Below are 19,494 nucleotides of genomic sequence, written 5' to 3'. Positions count from 1 at the left end.
ATGAGAAGCGCAGCCCGTTTCAGCCTAGCCCAGTGTAGCCCACTCAGCTCATCAAAGCCGACAGATAATATATATACATTCATTCTCTAGCGGAAGGGGGAAGTAAAAATGTCGTAAAGAGTACCAAAAGCAAAGCGTAAACCGGACATCTCTTGGAAGAATGTTATACATGCGTCAAACCGCAGAAAATGCAAAGAACCGGAAAGAAATGTGTGCGGAATGTAGGTATACGTATAGCAACACATGGGGAAATCAAAAGAAGCAAAAACATCCCTAAAATAAATGAAACGGAAACATGAACCATTGCCAATAAAAGGTGACAAGCAACCATCACATAGAACTCTTTACATGATAGATACAAATGAAATAATAGCAAAACCCAGGAAGACCGATTCTCAAAATTGCGCGGTCGACAGTTTCACAATTCACGATTTAGGAAGCTTCCAATCCAACGCGAACGATTCAAACGGCACGCCTCGCATGGAATTCGGATTCCTTCCCGACTCCGTATAGAGCACCGGTTCAAAGTCGCACACGGATGCATACGCATGGATCAGCTCGCGCCAGTAGCACGCCTCTGCCGCCGGTGTCAGGTATAGGTCTCTGAACGTTCGGACTGAGTTCTCTGCGATCCTCTCCGCCACGTCAGGATTGTCGAGCAGGTAGTGAATTTTCGACTCTAAGTCAGAAAAGTCCCGTTTTACTTTGACGTAGTTAGCGTTTGGGCCTGTAGCGACGAGAGCGGAATGGTGTGCCTCACGCCAGGTGAGTTGGTGCGCGACGAAGACGGAGCGGCAGTTTTGAATATATTTCCCGCGCCCTGAGTAGCTGCGTCCTTCGACGTGGGCAAGAAACATATAACGGCAATGGTCCTCAATGGGAATGTAATCTTCCCGCATGCTCTGCTCGTTCGCCCAGTCGAGAGCGCGAACGGAGGCCCAGGATTTCCCTTTCGTCGCGTTGACGAGACTCTGGCGGAGCTCGGGGGCTGTTCCGAGGTTACCCCGCCACAGGAGTTGCTTTTTCTTATCCCGGAATTTCAGAGCTTGTTGTGCTTTGCCGTTTATGGTGGTACCTTCATCGATAGCGGCGATGCGCTGGCGAACACTGCGGTATTGGCCTGCCTTTATTTCTGGCCATGACCAGTAGCCGAAATCAGGCATGAGCCAGGCCCAACTGTCACTTTCCCTTTTGGAATAAACCCAAACTGGATGTGGATCGCCGTGGAAGTCTTCTGCTGTGAAGATGAATTCGATGTTAGGTATATCTTGTCGGTTTGGTATAGCATTCAGTGCGCGGTTCAAGGAGTTTAATGACGCTTTTGCCCTCGTGAATGTGAATGTCATATCTTCGAAATTGATAATAGAAAGCTGGTGAAATTAAGAGATATGTGTTAACTAGGACACGTATATTTCCCAATGGCTCGATGAACCCTAACTTTAAGCAGCAGTCGGTGACAATAATAAATCACCGAATACGCACCTCCCCTTGGTATATCATAGCCCTAACCATCGAATGCTTCAATGGCTTAGAGTTCAGTTCGTCAAGCGTGATATTCCTCCCTCTCCTCGCCAAAACTGCCTTCTCAATCTCAACATAAAGTTTCGGGAACGCCTTTTGACATTGCGCCCTGCTCAAGCCATAGTTATTTCCGTCCCGCTGTGTCACAAACTGCCATGGGATATCTCCAACTCTGGCGCTGTCACAATCACTATTGTTGATACCCGGACGCTCTGCGGGCCGACATTGTGGTATTTGAGACCGAGATTTTGGTAGATAGAGTAAGGGACCGGTGTAGATGCGAGATACAAATGCATAAAGCACTCCAAGGATTATGACCGCAGAAAACGCAGCGAGGGTGAAGTAGCGGCCTGATAGCCCGAGACGAAGCATATCTCGATTACCCCAATTCTGTTGAGTTTATACCCTCTTTGATTTATTTTCCTACTCTGGCTTTTCCCCTAAATGCTTCACGTCCCGTTGAAAATACACAGCAGTAGGTTTTTTGGACTATCCTCCGGTTCTGAACCTCGAATTCACCAAACAATTCCACCTGCTGTCCATTCAGGATGACTGGGTACTGTAAAGAGCGAATTTAACGATTTAACGACCGTAGAAATGATTGAAATAATTGGTGTGAGGTGGAATTGGGGCGAGGGACAATAGTTGAAGGTGCCAAGGAGGTGGTTTGGTTAAAACCTTCCCAGAGCTCCACTAAGAAAAGCTGCCTTTTTTTTTTTTTTTTTTTTTTTTGGTTAGTTACATATTAGTTATAGCAAGAAGTCCATAACCGCATCAAATAAATTTGGACTGGAGCGCCCTTCACGGCCTACCAGAGATGGCTCTGACAGGTCTCCAGATGATAGTTACGTACATTACATGGCCTCCTTGGGCTTTGAAGGTGCTTATATTGAACTATCCCTGCTTACTATTCAGTGGTTCTCTCACCTTCTGAAGGTCATGTCCTCCCCCCCGCTGCAATGCTGGATCTAGATTGGCATGGCTTCAGCCTGTGCGATTCAACTGGATATCGGAAGAAAAAAAAAAGAAAAGAAAAGAAAAAAGAAAAAAAGAAAACATGGATGATATGCGGATGACCCGCTTTCAACGCCGTGGCGCCTTGGCCAAGGCAGACTGACGACGGCGACCCTGACACTTGCTTCGAATTATGGAGTGTTCGAAATTTATGTGGATATTCACTTTGTTCTAAGGATATTATTTATAGGGAGAGATTGTCATATGGAATATTAGGAGCGAGGAGAAGTGAACCTTCATCCGTCAGAGTAAGAACTAAAACAAATTGGAAAAAAAAAAAAAAAAAAAAAAAAAAAAAAAATCTCATAAATCATTAAAAATCATCATGGATGCAGTTTACATCCAACACACGACTCCGGATGCTCAGCACTCTGATATATGTCTGGCCTTGGTTTCCCGGATACATTTATGAATCCCACACAGCCTTTATCCAGACGGAAAATAGCATGGTCCACCAAAGTATATGTTCCTGGAACAACCATCTTCGAATCGAAAATCGACGCCGCACCGGGAGGGACAGTGGCCGTTTGTACGTTTTGTGCAGGGGTGCTTAGGACATCACCATCGCGGTACAATTTGTGGAACGTACTGCCGATGATATGTGGAGAGCTGGTTAAATTTGGTCCCGCATTGCCAAAGAAAACCCGGATGGTTTCGCCCGTCTTCGCTTTCAGAGGGTTATCCAAAGTGAGGGCAGTCTCGCTGCCGTTGAAGACGATCACATCCGGGTCCTCACGCAGGGCGTTTGGATATGAGAACTCCACCAGAGTTGATCGCTTTCCGTTCTCCTCAATCTCTGGCGGCTCATGGTAAAACTCGCTTTGCATTACGTAGAACTCCCGATCGACTTTGGGGAGTGTGTCCTTTTCCGGCTGCACGTAGATAAGCCCGTACATTCCGTTGGCAATGTGCACGGGCACCGGTGCTGCTGCGCAATGGTAAAAGAACAGCCCAGGATACATCAACTTGAATCTTCCTGTTTTGGTTTGGTTCTCTTCTGCCGTCGTTAACGCCGCTCCTCCCCCCGGACCTGTAAAGGCGTGAGAGTCAATGTTGTGAGGGTTGCCGGTGACATCCTTATTGGTCAGTGTTAACTCGATCACGTCCCCGACACGGGCCCGTATGAATGGACCCGGGACTTTGTTATTGAAGGTCCACTGCTCATATTTGTATGCGTTTGTGAGCTGATTAATTTTGGTGCTTGTTGTTAAAGGCACTTTGAGGAGAACGGGGTAGTCCCTGGTGATAGGCGGGGGTACATTCGGTGCGAAGGAGAGCAGCGCCTCCTCTTTGGGGAGATCTGATATGTCCAAGGACGGTGCTACCATATCAACAGGGTTTCCTTTCTTTGCATTACTTTGAGCGGAGTATTCCCTTATGGATTCCAGCTGGACAGTGTTTCCAGTTGGTCTAAGTAATATACCACCAAATCCTATCGCGGCGGTAAGCAGAGCAAAGATGCGTAATCGGGAATTCTTGGATGGGGTGTTCGATGAGCCCGTCCAAAATCCACGCGCCCGAGCCCACCTAGTATCTCGTGAAGATGGGCGACAGCACAAGAAGCCTATTTGACGGTAACCCGACACCCAGCGCCCAAGAGAGCAACAGTACCCAGTTGACGGGTTTAGTGATCGGCGTAGATTGTTCATTGTATCGATTGATCGATTGACCTCTGCAGACCTGTTTATCAGAAAAGAATGGAGGAAAAGGGAGAGACTGCTCCTCCGCATTCAAGAGGGAAGAAGCAGCTTTCCCCTACGATGGAGGACCAGTTTGCACAGCAAGAATTGCTAGAGATATTTATTATTGCCCCTCGAGTGAATTATAACCTGCAGCTTGCAGCCTATCAGGGTCAGTTGACTGGCTGAGGAGGTCACCGGACATTCACATTAGCCTTCCCTTATTCTTCTTGCTTGTCAAAAGTCATTCCCAGTTGGTGTAGAACTACGCCGTTTGGGCGGAGAGCTGATCGCTGCTAGACCCTCCCTTTTGGAGAGACTCGTGTGGATTTGTTCAAGTTTCAGATATTTCACCACTGGCAAGTCGTCGCTCTTTTTCTATTTTGCTCCTCTCTCTTTTTCTTTCTAAGAAGTTATCACATTTCGAATCAAAATGTGTGGTGCATGAGCGCTCTAGCCGATATGGCATGCGAAAAGAAGTAGTCTGGTCTTAGCTTGCTGCTATGCGCCTCTTAGAAAGCTGCCCTGCAATCAAGCAGCATCTAGATGCGGGGAAGGTTCAGGCCCGCGGAGATCCTGAACACAGTGTTGGGAATATTTCTTTTGCCAAAGCTTGGAGATACGAGATCGATTTGAAATACTCCGCACGGGGGCTTCCGTGGGATTTATGGGCTTCCGTGAGATAGACCATGCCAGTTCGATTAAAGATATTACTGTAGCCTCTTTAGCAGCGGCACATTGTATCTGTCTGACGAGGGTCTGAGTTTATCTAGTTACCACGGAGATATGCACAATAAAAATCAGGATTATAGTCGAACTCTTTTACATAGGCTACAAGAGCTTCAAAAGTCCAATCACCATGGCGGCTACGACGCCATATCACGGGGAATGTCGTGGCGGCGGTCCCCAGATGCAGGGAAACTCAATGTTTGCCCCAAGAAAAAAACATCATTCCCATTTCAAGGCGAAAGCTGGGGTCTAGATTGCGCTCACAGTGGGAAACGGGACATGACGTCATTGAACGTCTAGTGCGGGCAGCAAACATCGGTTCGAAGAGCCAAAGGAGATGAATGGATTATCTGGTTCGCCAATGGATCTCTTTGACAGGTGGGGTGGCGGGACATGACGGGCCTTGCTTGGCAATGAACAGCAGCAACTTTTGAAACCAACAGGTTGGCAGACAGAGAGCTGGATGAGAAGGCTAAAAGCTCTTCTTCATATCTTTTTATTGCTGAGTTGCAATTATTGGAAGACGTTTGACGTTTGTTGGAGGTTTTGGATTTTGATGCACTCAAGCCCCCCCCGGCAGCGCTGATTAATAAGATATGTGGCTGGTAACTAGTTATTAGCTAATCAGGCGATGACCTTAACCCACGGAAATCCCGGATTGGGGGAGGCCTCGCCTGCATTAGGAATGGACCCGTAAGCAAGCCCCAATAGGGGCTCAAGGCCATCCCAAGCACTTGGTTCCCCCGGTGGAGCCTTGAAAATGAACGGGGGAATTTTGCGGTGTTGCTGGAAAATTCCAAGGACCTCCCATTTTCTTTTCTTTCCTGTCCTTTTAGTTTCCTTTCCTTTGCTTTCTTTCTCTTCGGATCTAGGAGAAAACATAAATAAAAGAGGTTTTCTTTTCTTTTCTTTTTCTTTTTTTCTTTTTTTTTTTCATCTCTCTCTCTTGGATGCCACCATCAGCTGGCCAAGTTAATCTTGAAAAATATGTATTGCACATACATTTATGCCCAACAACTACAATCCCCTTTTTTCAAATTGATGCTGAATCTTCCTGGCAAGATGATGCTGCATACATTGTCAGCTCCTGATTTTGATATTCTATATTTTTTCAATGAAATTGCCTATGATATTTTCCCCTGCACAGGCTCGATATGAAAAGTAGCCTTCCCTTATAGACTTCAATGTGATGGTGTATATCTACTGTTGAATGCGGAGTAAACCCCTGGATAGTAAAGCTGCTGAAAGATTTTAGTTTATATCTTTCTTCTTTTGTTTTTCACAATCATTTTTTCAGCTCTTTCTCAGCCCTTGCAAATGTTGCTGCAACAATGAGTGGAAATGCCACTGTAGCCTCTGCGTAGACCTATAATCATAAAAATTCAACTGTCAGCTGTGCGCGATGAATGTTGCATTGATTAGGCTAGTGTTCAGCAACCACACCTTTACACTCTTTGCATCTGCTTTGATCTTGCCCCATGACACAGCTTCATCTGGCTGTGCACCAGCATCGCTCCCATCAAACTCCTGCGCTGTGTTGATGTAAACTGCGCTCTCCGCCCCATTCCGCATCAAACATGCATTAGCAATATGATGCTTAACCACCCCGCCACCCAGAATAATCATCCCCACTCGTTTGGCCCGCACAGACATTGTGTTGATCTTCCGCAAGTCTTCCACAATGTCGACCCGCAGCTGCTGCGGAGAAGACTTGAATGTGTGGAAATACATCATATCCCCCATGCTGCCGTCGGTCAGCGCTGGACAGAACACTGGTATGTCATTCTTGTAGGCCCAGTAGTAGACTGAGTTTTCATTGTTGATTTCCTTCCCCAGTCGGCGGATCATCTTGCTTGGTGTCCAGTGGAGCTGGTGATCTGTCCCCCGTGACGCCTCCTGCTCCTCCAGCATCTTGTCCAAGATTGGCATCAACCAGTCTTCAAAAGCACAGTAGTTGTTGTTCGGTACAATCAGATTACCAATCCGGTTCAGGCCTTTGGCTCGGAGTGACTGTCCTGGAGTTGAGAAGGAGCCCAGGTAGGTGGGGGCAAGGCATTTTATAAAGTCCTCTTCAACTCCGCCCGCTGTCGTGACAATGGCAGAGACATGTTTATGTTGGACCAGATATCGGAACGTCTCTCTCAAACCGGAAGATATTAAATTCGATGTGTAACCCAGAAATATAGTGGTTTTTTCCCCAGTCTCCGTGTCGCGCCAGGCTCTCTAGAATAGGAAAATGGAACGGGTTAGACAGATGAAGGGAAAAAAAAAAAAAAAAAAAAAAAAAAAAAAAAAAAAATCTATGTTATGTGGTGGAGGGCTTTATGACGTGACATATATATTCACACACCATTTCATTTATGATCTGCGCTGCATCACTCACTGCGCTGGCCTGGAATCCCATCCCAGCCATTCCATCTACCAGGTCTGCAACGGTGATACCCTTTCCGGCATACTGGTTGAAATCAATGCCGTTGACTTGTCTTGACCCCTCAGGAACAGACTCAGAGTTGATGAAAACAGCATCAACCGCTGATGAAGGAGCGTTTTTAGATTGTGAATTCATAGCTGTAAGCGTTGTACAAGTAGGGGTCCTCTGACTGTTTTCTTAGACCAAACTGGAGGCCTCAGAGATGCAGAACGGGTAGCTAACTAACTAGTAAATGTATAGAGTGCGTAACTGTGTAGTTACTGTTCATGTAGTTATGTCTGTACCCCAGCTTTATTTTCTTCATTACTTTCTTTTACTTATATGTAATCATCCAGCTTGTCCAGTCACATAATATAGAAGACAATCAACTCCCTCTACAAGCATGCTTCACTCGCTTCTCTGACTTTTCACGCTTTGAGAGTGCTCGCCACGCTTGTGGCTCCCTTGCCAAAACCTAAAATCCCAGGCCGCAAAGTTGTGGCTGATACATCCAACCCTCAAAATATGTACTGACACGAGGAAGATGGTTATCATTCTTAACTGTTACATCAGGTTGGGATAGTTGGATTTTTGACGTGTCTAGGTGCCGATTTTTGCAGCTGTGAATGTCCCCCGCATAACGGAGACCGAGTGGCTACGTCTCCCTAAATTCGATACCCACATTTCCTCTCCCAGGATTCTGCTCTCCGTTCTCTCCGTCGGTCCTGTAGATGACGTTGATTGTTGACAGACTTCAGACACATTTGCAGAGAAGCATATTACCAGGCTGATCCCCCCCCAACCCCCCCCCTCCATTGCGCATCGACATCGAAATCATACCACAAAGGTATATGTCCTTGTTTTTTAATCTCGATCCGTTTGCGAACCCGTCACCCCGGCATACTTCCCCTCGACAGTCGCGATTAGGTTGGTTGCCTGACTCGATACCTAGAGATCGGGTTTGGAGGAGGCGAAGAGGGAGTGAGTGTATGGGGCACAGGCGAAGATGGCGCCAGGTGGAGGAGGAAATATTAAGGTGGTGGTAAGAGTACGGCCGTTCAATGGCAGAGGTTAGTTTTTCCACAATCCCTTTCTTTGCCCCTGGATTTCGTGCCACATGCGTGAATGCATCTCGCTCCACAGGCGCTGCGGTTACAAGTCTTCTGCTGGATGAGAGGACATTCAAGATACCTTCTGCTAACTGGAAATATTTACAACCCTCGACAGAACTGGACAGGAAAGCGAAATGCATCGTTCAAATGAAAGGCACGCAAACCGTGCTTATACCCCCACCTGGAGCAGAAGAAAAATCACGGAAAGGTGGGAAACAAGGTGGTGGCAGCGTCGATGGTCCGAAAGTATTCGCGTTCGACAAGTCTTACTGGTCCTTTAATCGCAATGATCCCCATTTCGCTGGCCAGGATGACCTCTTCAATGATCTGGGCGCACCGTTGCTGGACAATGCGTTTCAGGGATATAATAACTGTATTTTTGCCTACGGACAGACTGGATCGGGTAAATCGTATTCCATGATGGGATATGGCGAGGAAGCCGGTGTGATCCCCAAGATTTGCAAGGATATGTTCAACCGAATCTCTGAAATGCAATCCTCCGACAAGAGTCTAACTTGTACTGTGGAGGTGTCATATCTCGAGATTTACAATGAAAGGGTCAGGGATTTACTCAATCCTGCAACCAAGGGAAACCTCAAAGTTCGAGAGCATCCTTCAACTGGTCCCTATGTTGAGGACTTGGCGAAATTGGTTGTGCGCTCTTTCCAAGAAATTGAACACCTGATGGACGAAGGCAATAAGGCTCGAACCGTCGCAGCAACGAACATGAACGAAACGTCAAGTCGATCACACGCGGTGTTCACCCTTACAGTCAGCCAAAAGCGCCATGATACGGAGACCACCATGGATACGGAAAAAGTTTCCCGCATCAGTTTGGTTGACTTGGCGGGTTCAGAGAGAGCTACTTCGACTGGCGCAACCGGCGTACGTCTTAAAGAGGGTGCTGAGATCAATCGTTCTCTCTCTACTCTTGGTCGTGTTATTGCGGCATTGGCAGATTTATCCTCCGGAAAAAAGAAAAATGCTTCCATGGTCCCATACCGTGATTCCGTTTTGACTTGGCTTCTTAAAGATTCTTTGGGTGGTAACTCGATGACTGCTATGATTGCGGCTATATCGCCAGCCGACATAAACTACGATGAGACGCTAAGTACACTGCGCTATGCGGATTCCGCCAAGAGAATCAAGAACCATGCCGTCGTTAACGAGGATCCCAATGCAAGAATGATTCGTGAACTCAAGGAAGAGCTTGCACAGCTCAGGAGCAAGCTTGGTGGAGGGGCGATTTCCGGAGGCTCTGGTGGCACTGCTGGCGGTGCTCTTGTTGGAGAAATCTACCCACCTGGCACTCCGCTAGAACTACAAATGGTGTCTATAGCCCAAGCTGATGGGACAATTAAAAAGGTTAGCAAAGCAGAAATTGTTGAACAACTGAATCAAAGCGAAAAGCTTTACAAGGATCTCAATCAAACCTGGGAAGAAAAGTTGCAGAAAACCGAAGAAATCCACAAAGAACGTGAAGCAGCTTTGGAGGAATTGGGCATTAGTATTGAGAAGGGGTTTGTCGGACTCAGCACTCCCAAAAAGATACCTCATCTTGTTAACCTCAGCGATGATCCTCTCCTTACCGAATGCTTGGTATACAACATTAAGCCTGGGACAACTACTGTCGGGAACGTCAATACTGCTGCAACATCGGAAATTCGACTGAATGGCTCTAAAATACTTCATCAACATTGTAGCTTCGAGAATGTCGATAATGTAGTCACTATCGTTCCTAACGAGGGAGCTGCGGTAATGGTCAACGGTTTGCGAATAGATAAACCCAAAAGATTACGAAGTGGTTTTCGAATCATTCTAGGTGACTTCCATATATTCCGGTTTAATCATCCACAAGAAGCTCGCGCCGAAAGAGTGGAGCAGAGCCTCCTCCGCCACTCTGTCACCACCAGCCAGCTTGGGTCTCCTGCTCCGACAAGGTCAGGACATGACAGATCGATGAGCAAAACTGGGTCAGAAGTTGATGGTGATTCTAGCAGGGCTGAGTCCCCCTTATCATCACAACGAGGTCGAGATTCCGATTGGTTCTATGCTCGAAGGGAAGCTGCAAGTGCTATTTTGGGACCCGATCAGAAAATTTCACATCTTACCGATGATGAACTTGATGCATTGTTTGACGATGTGCAGAAGGCCCGAGCAGTGAGGCGCGGACGTCCAGAAAGCAAACTTATCGACGGTGAAGATGATTCGGATTCGCTTAGCTCATATCTTGTGCGGGAAAAGTACATGTCAAATGGAACTATAGACAATTTCTCTTTGGATACGGCTCTTACCATGCCGGGGACGCCACGGCAAGCTGAGGACGACGACGGAGAGACAGACAATTCCGCGCTTCAATTGGTTCGTGATGACCTGCAACGGCAGCTTGAAAAGCAAAAGGATGAGTGTAAAGGAAAGCCTAAAGGAGTTGAGACGGCATCACTGTCTGTGGAAGAGTTACTTGCAGAAAAATCGCGCATGGAAGATGCTCTCAAGGCCGTGAAGGAAGAGTTCCAGCAACAGTTGCAAAAACAAAAAGAGGAGTTTGAAATACAGATAAAGGAGAGGACATTTTCAGCTCCACAAAGGATGTTTGAGAACGGATTCACTCAGCTCGACCCAGAAGAGATTCCAATAGCTAAGTCGGTTGTTCTGCATTGGCGACAGCGGAATTATGTGCGCATGGCAGAATCTGTTCTTCAATACGCCTCACTACTCAAGGAAGCACAGGTCATGAGTCAGATAATGGACAAACAGGTTGTTTTCCAATTTGTCATCGTCGATGTCGGGCACAACATGGCGTCATCTTACGATCTGGTGCTGAATGGCATTTCCAGTGATGACGACGTCGCCTTAGAGGACGCACGGAAACCATGTGTTGGAGTTAGGGTAGTTGATTTCAAGCACAGCGTCATATATATCTGGTCGATTGACAAGCTCCAGCGGCGTGTTCAATCAATGCAACAGATGCATCAATATATCGATCGACCTGATTACATCCAACACTTTAAGCTCGAAAATCCATTCTCCGAGACTTGCACCCCTCAATATTCGCTAGTAGGTGATGCTGATGTTCCGTTAGCTGCTGTGTTTGAGTCGAGGGTGCAAGATTTCTGCGTTGAAGCCATCTCGCCGTATACCCAGAGTGTTGTTGGGATTATTAAACTATCTTTGGAGCCATCTTCCGCACAAGCACCTTCATCAACTCTCAAGTTCAACGTGGTCATGCGGGATATGATAGGGTTTGCGGAACGCGAAGGAACTGATGTACATGCTCAGCTCTTTGTCCCCGGTGTTTCGGATGAAGGCGGTGCCACAACGACACAGATGATTCGTGGTTTTGATGAAAACTCGATTAGGTTCGAGAGCGTTCATAGTATGAGCCTTCCTCTCAATAGCCCAAGAAGTTCAACTTTGAAAGTGAGCATTTATGCGTCGGTTACGACGATGCATCTTGACAAGCTGCTCAGTTGGGATGAAATGCGCGACTCGCCCGAAGCACCGCCCCAGAAAAGGAAGACGCCACGGATTCCCGAGTCGGAATTCTATCAGGAAGAGCGCCATGATGTATTTGTCCGAGTGCAAATCCTGGAACTGTCTGAGAATGGGGAATACCTCCCCGTTGAGGTTGTGCAGAGCAATAGTCTCGACGCCGGCACTTATCAACTTCATCAAGGATTACAGAGACGCATTGTAGTCAGTCTGACCCATAGCTCAACTGAGAACCTGCCGTGGGAAGATATCACTGCTTTGAGAGTTGGTACCGTTCGGCTTCTTGATCCATGGGGAAAAATTCCGGATGTGGACCTAAAATCTGCGGATGTCCTTCTACAATTGATACAAGAACCAATGGTAACTGACAACGCTGACGGGACGTCCAACGTAACCCTTGTTGGACAGTGGGACTCCAGCCTTCATGGGTCATTATTGCTTGACCGAACGACTGCGGACAGATACAAAGTCCAAATATCCCTTCGCTGGAACTTGATTTCACCCCGTCTTCAGGATCCTATTATATTTGAACTCGATCAAACGCTACAAATACTAGGTCGAACTTATATACGGCCACAATCAATGTTCAAACAATTTTGGAACTCGTTCCGTATTGTCCACTCCACAGTGGGAATATTTTCCCTTGCAGTTCGGCCCATATCAGCGAAGCGAGCAGCAGACCTCTGGCGCATGAATACCCAAAATGACTATGTCAAAGGTGAAGAGTTATTAACCACCTGGGCTCCACGGAAGGTATCGCTAATTCGAGACTTCGTTGGCGCTCGAAAACGGCGGCAGCGACTTGCCGAAATCGACGCTGCCCGTGGAGCACACAGTACACGCACCTTAACCCCTTTGCCGACCAATGGGCGATCTACACCGCTCCAAGGCCAGGACAGTAGTGAGCGACGGGACATGCTGCTTCGGAAGTATCTCGACCTATGGTCGACCAAAAGGGACCTGACCGAAATAATTCTCTTCAAAGACCATACCGAACAGCCTCTCCGTGGGGCCGGCTTTACAAGAAATCCCTCCTCTATCACCAGCCCATCCACAACAAGCGCCTCCCCAGCCTGCGAAAGCGGTGATTGCTCCCCTATCACTTCCGAACAGGGACAGCAGCAACAGCAACTACAGCAGCCGCCGTCGAAGCCTCGTTTCATTGCCACAATCCAACACATCCCCAAAAACCCCACCGTTCTCAAATCCGGTTACCTCTATACCCCGGATGACACAAACCGCCACTGGGTGCGGCGTTTTGTCGAACTCAGCCTCCCATACCTCCACATTTATTCTGTCCCGGACGGAGATGGAATCAATGCTATCAATCTGCGCAATTCGCGCGTCGACCATGAACCTGACTTTGCTCGGCTCTTGGATGATGGTGGCGGATCTAGGGCTGGGAACGGCTTGTCAATGAGGGGTCGACCGTATGTGTTTGCCGTCTATGGGACGCAGAACACATTCCTGTTCGCAGCAAGGACGGAGGCACTGAAAGTTGAGTGGATTTTGAAAATTGATCAGGGGTATTTTAGTACCCCGGCTAATGGCAACGGGAGTGGCAGTGGTAGTAGATGAATATCTTTCGTCTAGATTGCCTTCAGCTTATTTTTGGTTAGAGAGCAGTTCCGATGCCATTTGAAGAGTAAGAAACATAGATGTTTTCGTATCTACTTCGGTTTTCTTTTTTCTTCCCCCCTTCTGTTGTTGTCGTGTTTACGCTATCCTTTTCTCCTAAACTTTTTGTTGTTCTCTCATGGTTTAAACCTGACGCCTTAATGTTTTCCAACTGACACTTACATAGTGGGATGATCAGCATCTTTTTTCCTTTCCCAGTTTTTTTTTCACTTACCCGTTGCTAGAATCGTGTCATCCACTCCGCCATTTTCTTTGTATGTGATTTGAACGCCTCGCGGCTACGACCACCAGATAGTCGCTCATTATAATTCTCTTCATATTTTCCATATATATGCTCGTTATATGTAACACAGCCACCAGGCTGGGCAGGACCTTTTTGATCCTATTGATACAATTTCTTTGACATTTGGTGACATTTTCCTTTATTTCCGTTCACTTTTTAATCTATTTACAAGATACCCCTCAGGTCAGAATCGGACGGAGACTTGAATATATACGCCAGCTTTAATAAAAATTCCTATTTTTCATCTTGTTATCCCTTTTGTCCTTCCCTTCTTGCTTATCTTACCAATTAAACTTGTGCATGGTCAAGTTGCCTCATCGTCCTCGTTGCATAATTGTATCTTGAGAATATAAGTCTTTGCATCGATCGAGTTAACGCCTTAAAGAGTATCCACACCTAATTAATTAATGGAGTATATGCGTTCCGCGGATCTCAGTTCCTTAAGAGGTAGTTGGGTTAAATTGCTTATTTTTATTTTTATTTTTATTTTTAATCATTAATTAATATCTCTTTATGTTAAATTTTACGCTGTGAGTGGTCCCATACTTTTATCATGTGAGTTGGTGGGATACGAGGGTAGAAAAGTCCCTCAAGTCGAATATCGACTGCGAAAATCGTCCTTCTTGTCAACAACGTGGATGGTTAAGATTATCAGTACTATTCTCTCAATACATACACCCAGACATCTCGAAACTGGTCAGTTCAATGCAAATGAGCCAGTCCGCCAATAGTTCATTCGCTGCCTTGTTTTAATTAACTAGGTCTTCTAACAACCACACTCTGCCCAACACATCGGGGGTAACTAGTTAACTAGATGCAGAGAAAGTAAAAATGACATATGACCTGCATGAACTTCAAGGCATCTTTGCCTATTAAACGAACTGCTTCGCGCAGTTGTTTGGCTTGGATCAATTATATTCGCTGAATGTGGATTATTTAGTTATCCAGCCAACAACTCAGCGTCTTCCAAGTTGACGCGGTCTCAGTTAGCTGGTATATTTCTCTGCTTTGCTGCCCAAGCCGACAATTTCTGTTGTTGTTGTTGTTGTTGTTGTCGATGTTGGAAGGGCTTTTATCCCACGTTTACTCTTTTATTTCTTTCTTTCATAATTCTTCATTCTGTTGCTATTGTAAATTTCACCTTTTGATTGCGTGCATTCTTGCACACAAAATGCACTCAGGAAAATGAAAAGGGTACCATGATTATGGGAAGTGGGAGATGGAGGGAAAAAAGTCATGGAAACAGAATATACGTAGTGATCATTCCCCATATCCTGTGCTTCGCTTTCTGCCTGCTATAACCCTCTCCTGTCAGTGATTCTATCTCCCCGACCTAGAATGGCAAACGAAGAGGAAAACGAGATTCTAATGTCATGCGAGATACCAGAGCATATATGAATAGATGTAACCATTTTCAACGTAAGGCTACCTTACTCATCGAAGTGGGTTACCGACATGCGCCCAGCGATAGACAGAAATGATGTTGAGGCAGTGTGCCTGTTTTGTTTACCGCAAATTATATTGCTCTAGTTGGCAAGAGCTTGCCTGGAGCTGATCCCAAAAAGCAAATGAAATGAAATGCGAAAAAGGGAACAAAGGAGAGAAGAATGCAGCAGGTAGGTGTGTTTTGAAGTATAGTTGGCTCCGACTTATTGGCGGTGTCTAGCGCCTTAGGGCATATTGAAAGGTCAAAAATGTGCATTACACCCTATTTGTTTCTCTGCTGGTTGACATCCATAGGCTGTGGAACATGGGCACAAAATGTGGGACCTAATCCCCCGTTCCAACCACAAAAGACCCGCCAAGGAAAGATATCCTGCATCGTCGGTGGTGGTCCGTGGATTTGGGGCTCCAAAAACCCTTGTCCATCGCATTCTTCGCAAAAAGCTGTCTCCAAGGTAACTGCCAGGATATCAAGCGGAGAAAGAAACTGTAAGAGGAATATTGGTCAAAACGGCATAAAATAATTTGAATGAGGCTGAGTGAGGATGAGTAAGCACCAAATCTTTAGAGAGTCATCACAGGGGGGGCAGGCAAGGGTGGATGTGGCAACATGTAATGATAATATCAAGATTTGTCCAAAATATCGTCCGATGTCATTGCGCCATAGTATCAATTGGCTATCATACATGTCAGGAACAAGGTCACGAGAGAAAGCCCTCATGCGGGTAGAGTGCAGCAGCCTGTTTGACGAGGAAAGGATAGCTTCACAGAGAGCATCTCGCTGCTCTGAATGGACGACGGATGACCCGAGGTGGGTTGGGTGGGTTGCAACATTGGTGGAGTCTGACATTGCGAGCCCGTGGATTGGATTGCGTTTGGGACCGGAGGTGGGATTGTACTGGGCGCCTTGTCCATCCACTCCTCCCCCCCTTTCATCAAGCGTGAAAAATATTGTCGGCCAGTCGCTTTTTTTTTTTTTTTTTCTTTTGTAAAACGTAGTGAACTTCCTAGGTGACGGCATGAACGAGCGGGTCCCGCTGCACTGCACCGGCTGATGTCAATTTCCCATGTATGTGTATAGCCTATACACTCATGATACATCCTTCGCCGATCACTCAAGCAGACACTGGAGTTTCTTGGGTTCTTGGAGTTTAGAGTGGCGATAATTCCCGTCGTCGAATCCATGGCGTCTCTGGGTATCCATTTTGCTGCAAATATAGCAGCTTAATGAGTTGCAGACATGGGTCACAGATATGGAGTAGCAAGGAATTGAGAACAGAAGCATGTCGAGGAAAGGCCGAATGTGCACTGTCAGGGGTCGACTAGCCAGTGAGCGCTGTGAAACGCTGGTATTTCCAGGTAAAGCACTTGGATGGACAGGAAATAGCCCCGTAAACAATTTAGCTTTCCTCAGGGAGTTCAGAATACTTCCATCGGCAAGGCAGACCGCATGCTTTTGCAAGCCCTACCAGACATGGCGATCAACTCTGACCCACTCTGCATTCGTAGGTCAATATTTGGGCATGCTGGAGATCACTGGACCCTTTACCATATGCCATTAGGCCTCTAAGTCACGAGTCGCGTTCCCAGATCCCATAATCCCCCACAGAACGTAACGCCGCGTTGAAGGGAAAGGGGAAAAAACCAAAAAAAAAAAAAAAACCAAAAAAAAAAAAAAGGTTTAACCCAAGGACCAATCTCATGCCTAGAAAGAGGTATTCCGTATCTCATCCAAGACCGAAACCAAAGCAAATGAACGAGTTAAAGCGCCCTAGATGAAACGAAGTACGTGATGCTAAGAAGGGGCGGAATATCCCGTCTCCCGTTTTACCCTAGGCGGTTAAAATACCCCCGGGGAAAAGGCGCCCTGAGGGGAAAAGGCCGTCCGTGACCAAAATCAGACATGCAGGATTATTCAGAAAATGCAAATTGGGAGGATTGAGATGGCTTTTATGTCTCCTGCGAGCCGTCTGGGTTTGGTATCAGGGATCAGAAAAAGCACCAGCGATGGATAATAAAGAAGAAACAGCAACAGATGGGAATTGGGGAAATAAATTCGATAATTTAAGTATCAATCAATTACTAGAAGCTGGCTGAAACTGATAGGAACTCAAGGGGTGGAAGGCCACTGAAGCAATGCAGTAGCTAATTGCGTTCGTTCCAGTAACGTTAACTGCTCCGTAGTTAAAATGGTTGGTTGCGAACGGAGCTGAGCAGCAGCAGGTGGATTCTATTTCCCCCGGCATGTCAAGCTGCTGCTCACAGGCAAACTTGTCTGCTGACACAAACGCCCAGCAATGAAAAGAAGTAGATGTCGCACATTTCTCCACAGAATGTGTCTGGTAAACAAACTTCCCCCGCAATTCTTTTCGAGTCTCATCCATTTTGACGTTGGAAGACCACATGAACATGGAGGGCCACGTGACAAAGTGTTGAAGGATCATTAGTTAAGTAGTTACCTAGCTAAACTAGAGGTAACTAATAGTTACCCTGACCTTGGATCAAAAAAAAAAAAAAAACCGCTCCGATTGACTGATGGGTTGATTATATAGAGTTATCTGCCTAAACGGTAGCTGATGTAATTGATATACATAAAACAACAAAAACATGACTGATGTAATGGAGTGCACTCATTCATCAAGTTTGGCTGAAGGGAGAAGATTGTAAGATTTTCAAGAGGAAGTATTTAGATGAAGAATAAAAATAGAACAGTAACAGACTGGAAAAAGGCAAATTGTCAGCTGAGCTACCTATAATAGCGATATATATAAGTCATATTTATAGGAATTAAGAAACTCTGTCATGAATACCAACATTTAAAAAACTGAAACAGAAACAAGACGTGGGGGAATCAAATTTTTTTGGTCCAAAAAATAAAAATAAAAATTATAACTAAAAAATAGAGATGGAAAAAATTAAAAAAAAAAAAAAAAAGGAAAAAGGAAGAAAAGCAGAGGAAAGATAACTTTTTTTTGGTGGTCCCCCAACCCAAATTGCAAATCTCATTCTTGAGGATCCGCTTAATGAAAAACGGAATGACCTCACTTGTATCTTGAAGCGAGGGGGAAAAAGAGAAACGAGGACAGAGAAGGGGGAAAAAAAACCAAAATTGATATCAATAATGCGCAACGAAGCGTATCGGGATGGCCGTGGTAGTATATAGTAAGCGTGTAAAAAACAATAAAATCTCAGGAAAATATGAAAAAGGTGACAGGAGAGGGTGAATCGAATGGCAACTAAATGGAAGAGGGGAGGGGGTGGATATTTCCATCCATGACCAGTCCGTCATAAAATAACAATAAACAATAATTAATAAGGGGAAGATGATTTAGGTAGAGAGGGGGAAACGTAAGGACAATAAAAACAGAGCGGCAAAGAGATAAAAATTCACACGCAAGAGGCACAACCCACATACGCACATACACATTAACATGACGTATGGGGAAAAAGAGGAACAAACACAAAGGGCTCAACTAGCTTGATGATAATAATAATAAAATAGAGAAACAACAGAGAAACAAAACAACAAAACAATCCCGCAATTACACCAAACAAACATATATAAGAGAAAATACATTCCCATCCCATCCAAGCAATCAGATCAAATCGGTCAAGCAACTTAGAAACACAGATGCTCCGAAAAAAAAAGGAGGAAATAAAGGAGAAAGTACACACGCACACACGCACACATACACACACACACACACACACACACACACACACACACACACACACACACACACACACACACAAGCATATTATACCATAAACAAGTATCCCTTTGGACATGACCTCATACCTAGATGAAAGTAAAATAGAGGCAACAGAATGACACACTTCACCATTTCACAGCTAAGCTACACTCACTACCCATCATCATCCCCATCCCCATCACTATCAACATTCGTGCTCGGTCTCCGCTGCGCCGCCGCCGCAGCAGATTTCGACTTCTTCCCTGACCCTCCATGCGCCTGCTGAATATTCCCCATCGCAGAAGCCTTCCGCTTCTGACCCGAATGCACATTCGACACACCGCCACCGCCATCACCATGTCCCTGTGCCGCGTTGCCATGCGCGTTACTGTTGCTGTTATTATTCCCCTTCCCTGAGTCGTGGTTATTATTCGGTATATTCTCAATCCCCGTCGCGTTAACGTTGGCATTCTTTTCCATC

The 19,494-nt window shown here is 45.9% G+C and overlaps 7 protein-coding genes across 7 annotated transcripts; 2 read left to right on the top strand and 5 right to left on the bottom strand.

Annotated features, from left to right (window-relative positions):
- Nucleotides 1-425: 425 nt before the first annotated feature.
- Nucleotides 426-1,893, bottom strand: PAAG_01693 (DUF821 domain-containing protein; the record flags this gene model as incomplete). The annotated part of the gene is made up of 2 exons (XM_002796639.2): nucleotides 426-1,370; nucleotides 1,483-1,893. 2 exons carry the CDS (start codon nucleotides 1,891-1,893, stop codon nucleotides 426-428), a joined length of 1,356 nt encoding a protein of 451 aa, XP_002796685.1.
- A 965-nt stretch (nucleotides 1,894-2,858) lies between these two features.
- PAAG_01692 (copper-containing nitrite reductase) lies at nucleotides 2,859-4,184 on the bottom strand (the record flags this gene model as incomplete). The annotated part of the gene is made up of 1 exon (XM_002796638.2): nucleotides 2,859-4,184. The coding sequence occupies one exon, from the start codon at nucleotides 4,182-4,184 to the stop codon at nucleotides 2,859-2,861; it is 1,326 nt and encodes a 441-aa protein (XP_002796684.2).
- Nucleotides 4,185-4,717: 533 nt separating this feature from the next.
- Nucleotides 4,718-4,900, top strand: PAAG_01691 (hypothetical protein; the record flags this gene model as incomplete). Its single annotated transcript, XM_002796637.2, has 1 exon — nucleotides 4,718-4,900. The coding sequence occupies one exon, from the start codon at nucleotides 4,718-4,720 to the stop codon at nucleotides 4,898-4,900; it is 183 nt and encodes a 60-aa protein (XP_002796683.2).
- Nucleotides 4,901-6,228: 1,328 nt separating this feature from the next.
- On the bottom strand, nucleotides 6,229-7,509 carry PAAG_01690 (deoxyhypusine synthase; the record flags this gene model as incomplete). The annotated part of the gene is made up of 3 exons (XM_002796636.1): nucleotides 6,229-6,309; nucleotides 6,387-7,166; nucleotides 7,294-7,509. The coding sequence occupies 3 exons, from the start codon at nucleotides 7,507-7,509 to the stop codon at nucleotides 6,229-6,231; spliced, it is 1,077 nt and encodes a 358-aa protein (XP_002796682.1).
- Nucleotides 7,510-8,414: 905 nt separating this feature from the next.
- PAAG_01689 (kinesin heavy chain) lies at nucleotides 8,415-13,535 on the top strand (the record flags this gene model as incomplete). The annotated part of the gene is made up of 1 exon (XM_015844415.1): nucleotides 8,415-13,535. One exon carries the CDS (start codon nucleotides 8,415-8,417, stop codon nucleotides 13,533-13,535), a length of 5,121 nt encoding a protein of 1,706 aa, XP_015701323.1.
- Nucleotides 13,536-15,648: 2,113 nt separating this feature from the next.
- On the bottom strand, nucleotides 15,649-16,171 carry PAAG_01688 (hypothetical protein; the record flags this gene model as incomplete). Its single annotated transcript, XM_015844414.1, has 2 exons — nucleotides 15,649-15,808; nucleotides 16,008-16,171. 2 exons carry the CDS (start codon nucleotides 16,169-16,171, stop codon nucleotides 15,649-15,651), a joined length of 324 nt encoding a protein of 107 aa, XP_015701322.1.
- A 3,016-nt stretch (nucleotides 16,172-19,187) lies between these two features.
- Nucleotides 19,188-19,493, bottom strand: PAAG_11339 (hypothetical protein; the record flags this gene model as incomplete). Its single annotated transcript, XM_015847007.1, has 1 exon — nucleotides 19,188-19,493. The coding sequence occupies one exon, from the start codon at nucleotides 19,491-19,493 to the stop codon at nucleotides 19,188-19,190; it is 306 nt and encodes a 101-aa protein (XP_015703429.1).
- Between the last annotated feature and the right edge of the window lies 1 nt (nucleotide 19,494).

This window comes from Paracoccidioides lutzii (genome assembly GCF_000150705.2).
Source record: "Paracoccidioides lutzii Pb01 unplaced genomic scaffold supercont2.3, whole genome shotgun sequence".
Lineage (NCBI taxonomy): Eukaryota > Fungi > Ascomycota > Eurotiomycetes > Onygenales > Ajellomycetaceae > Paracoccidioides > Paracoccidioides lutzii.
This window is presented reverse-complemented; position numbering and strand designations above follow the sequence as displayed.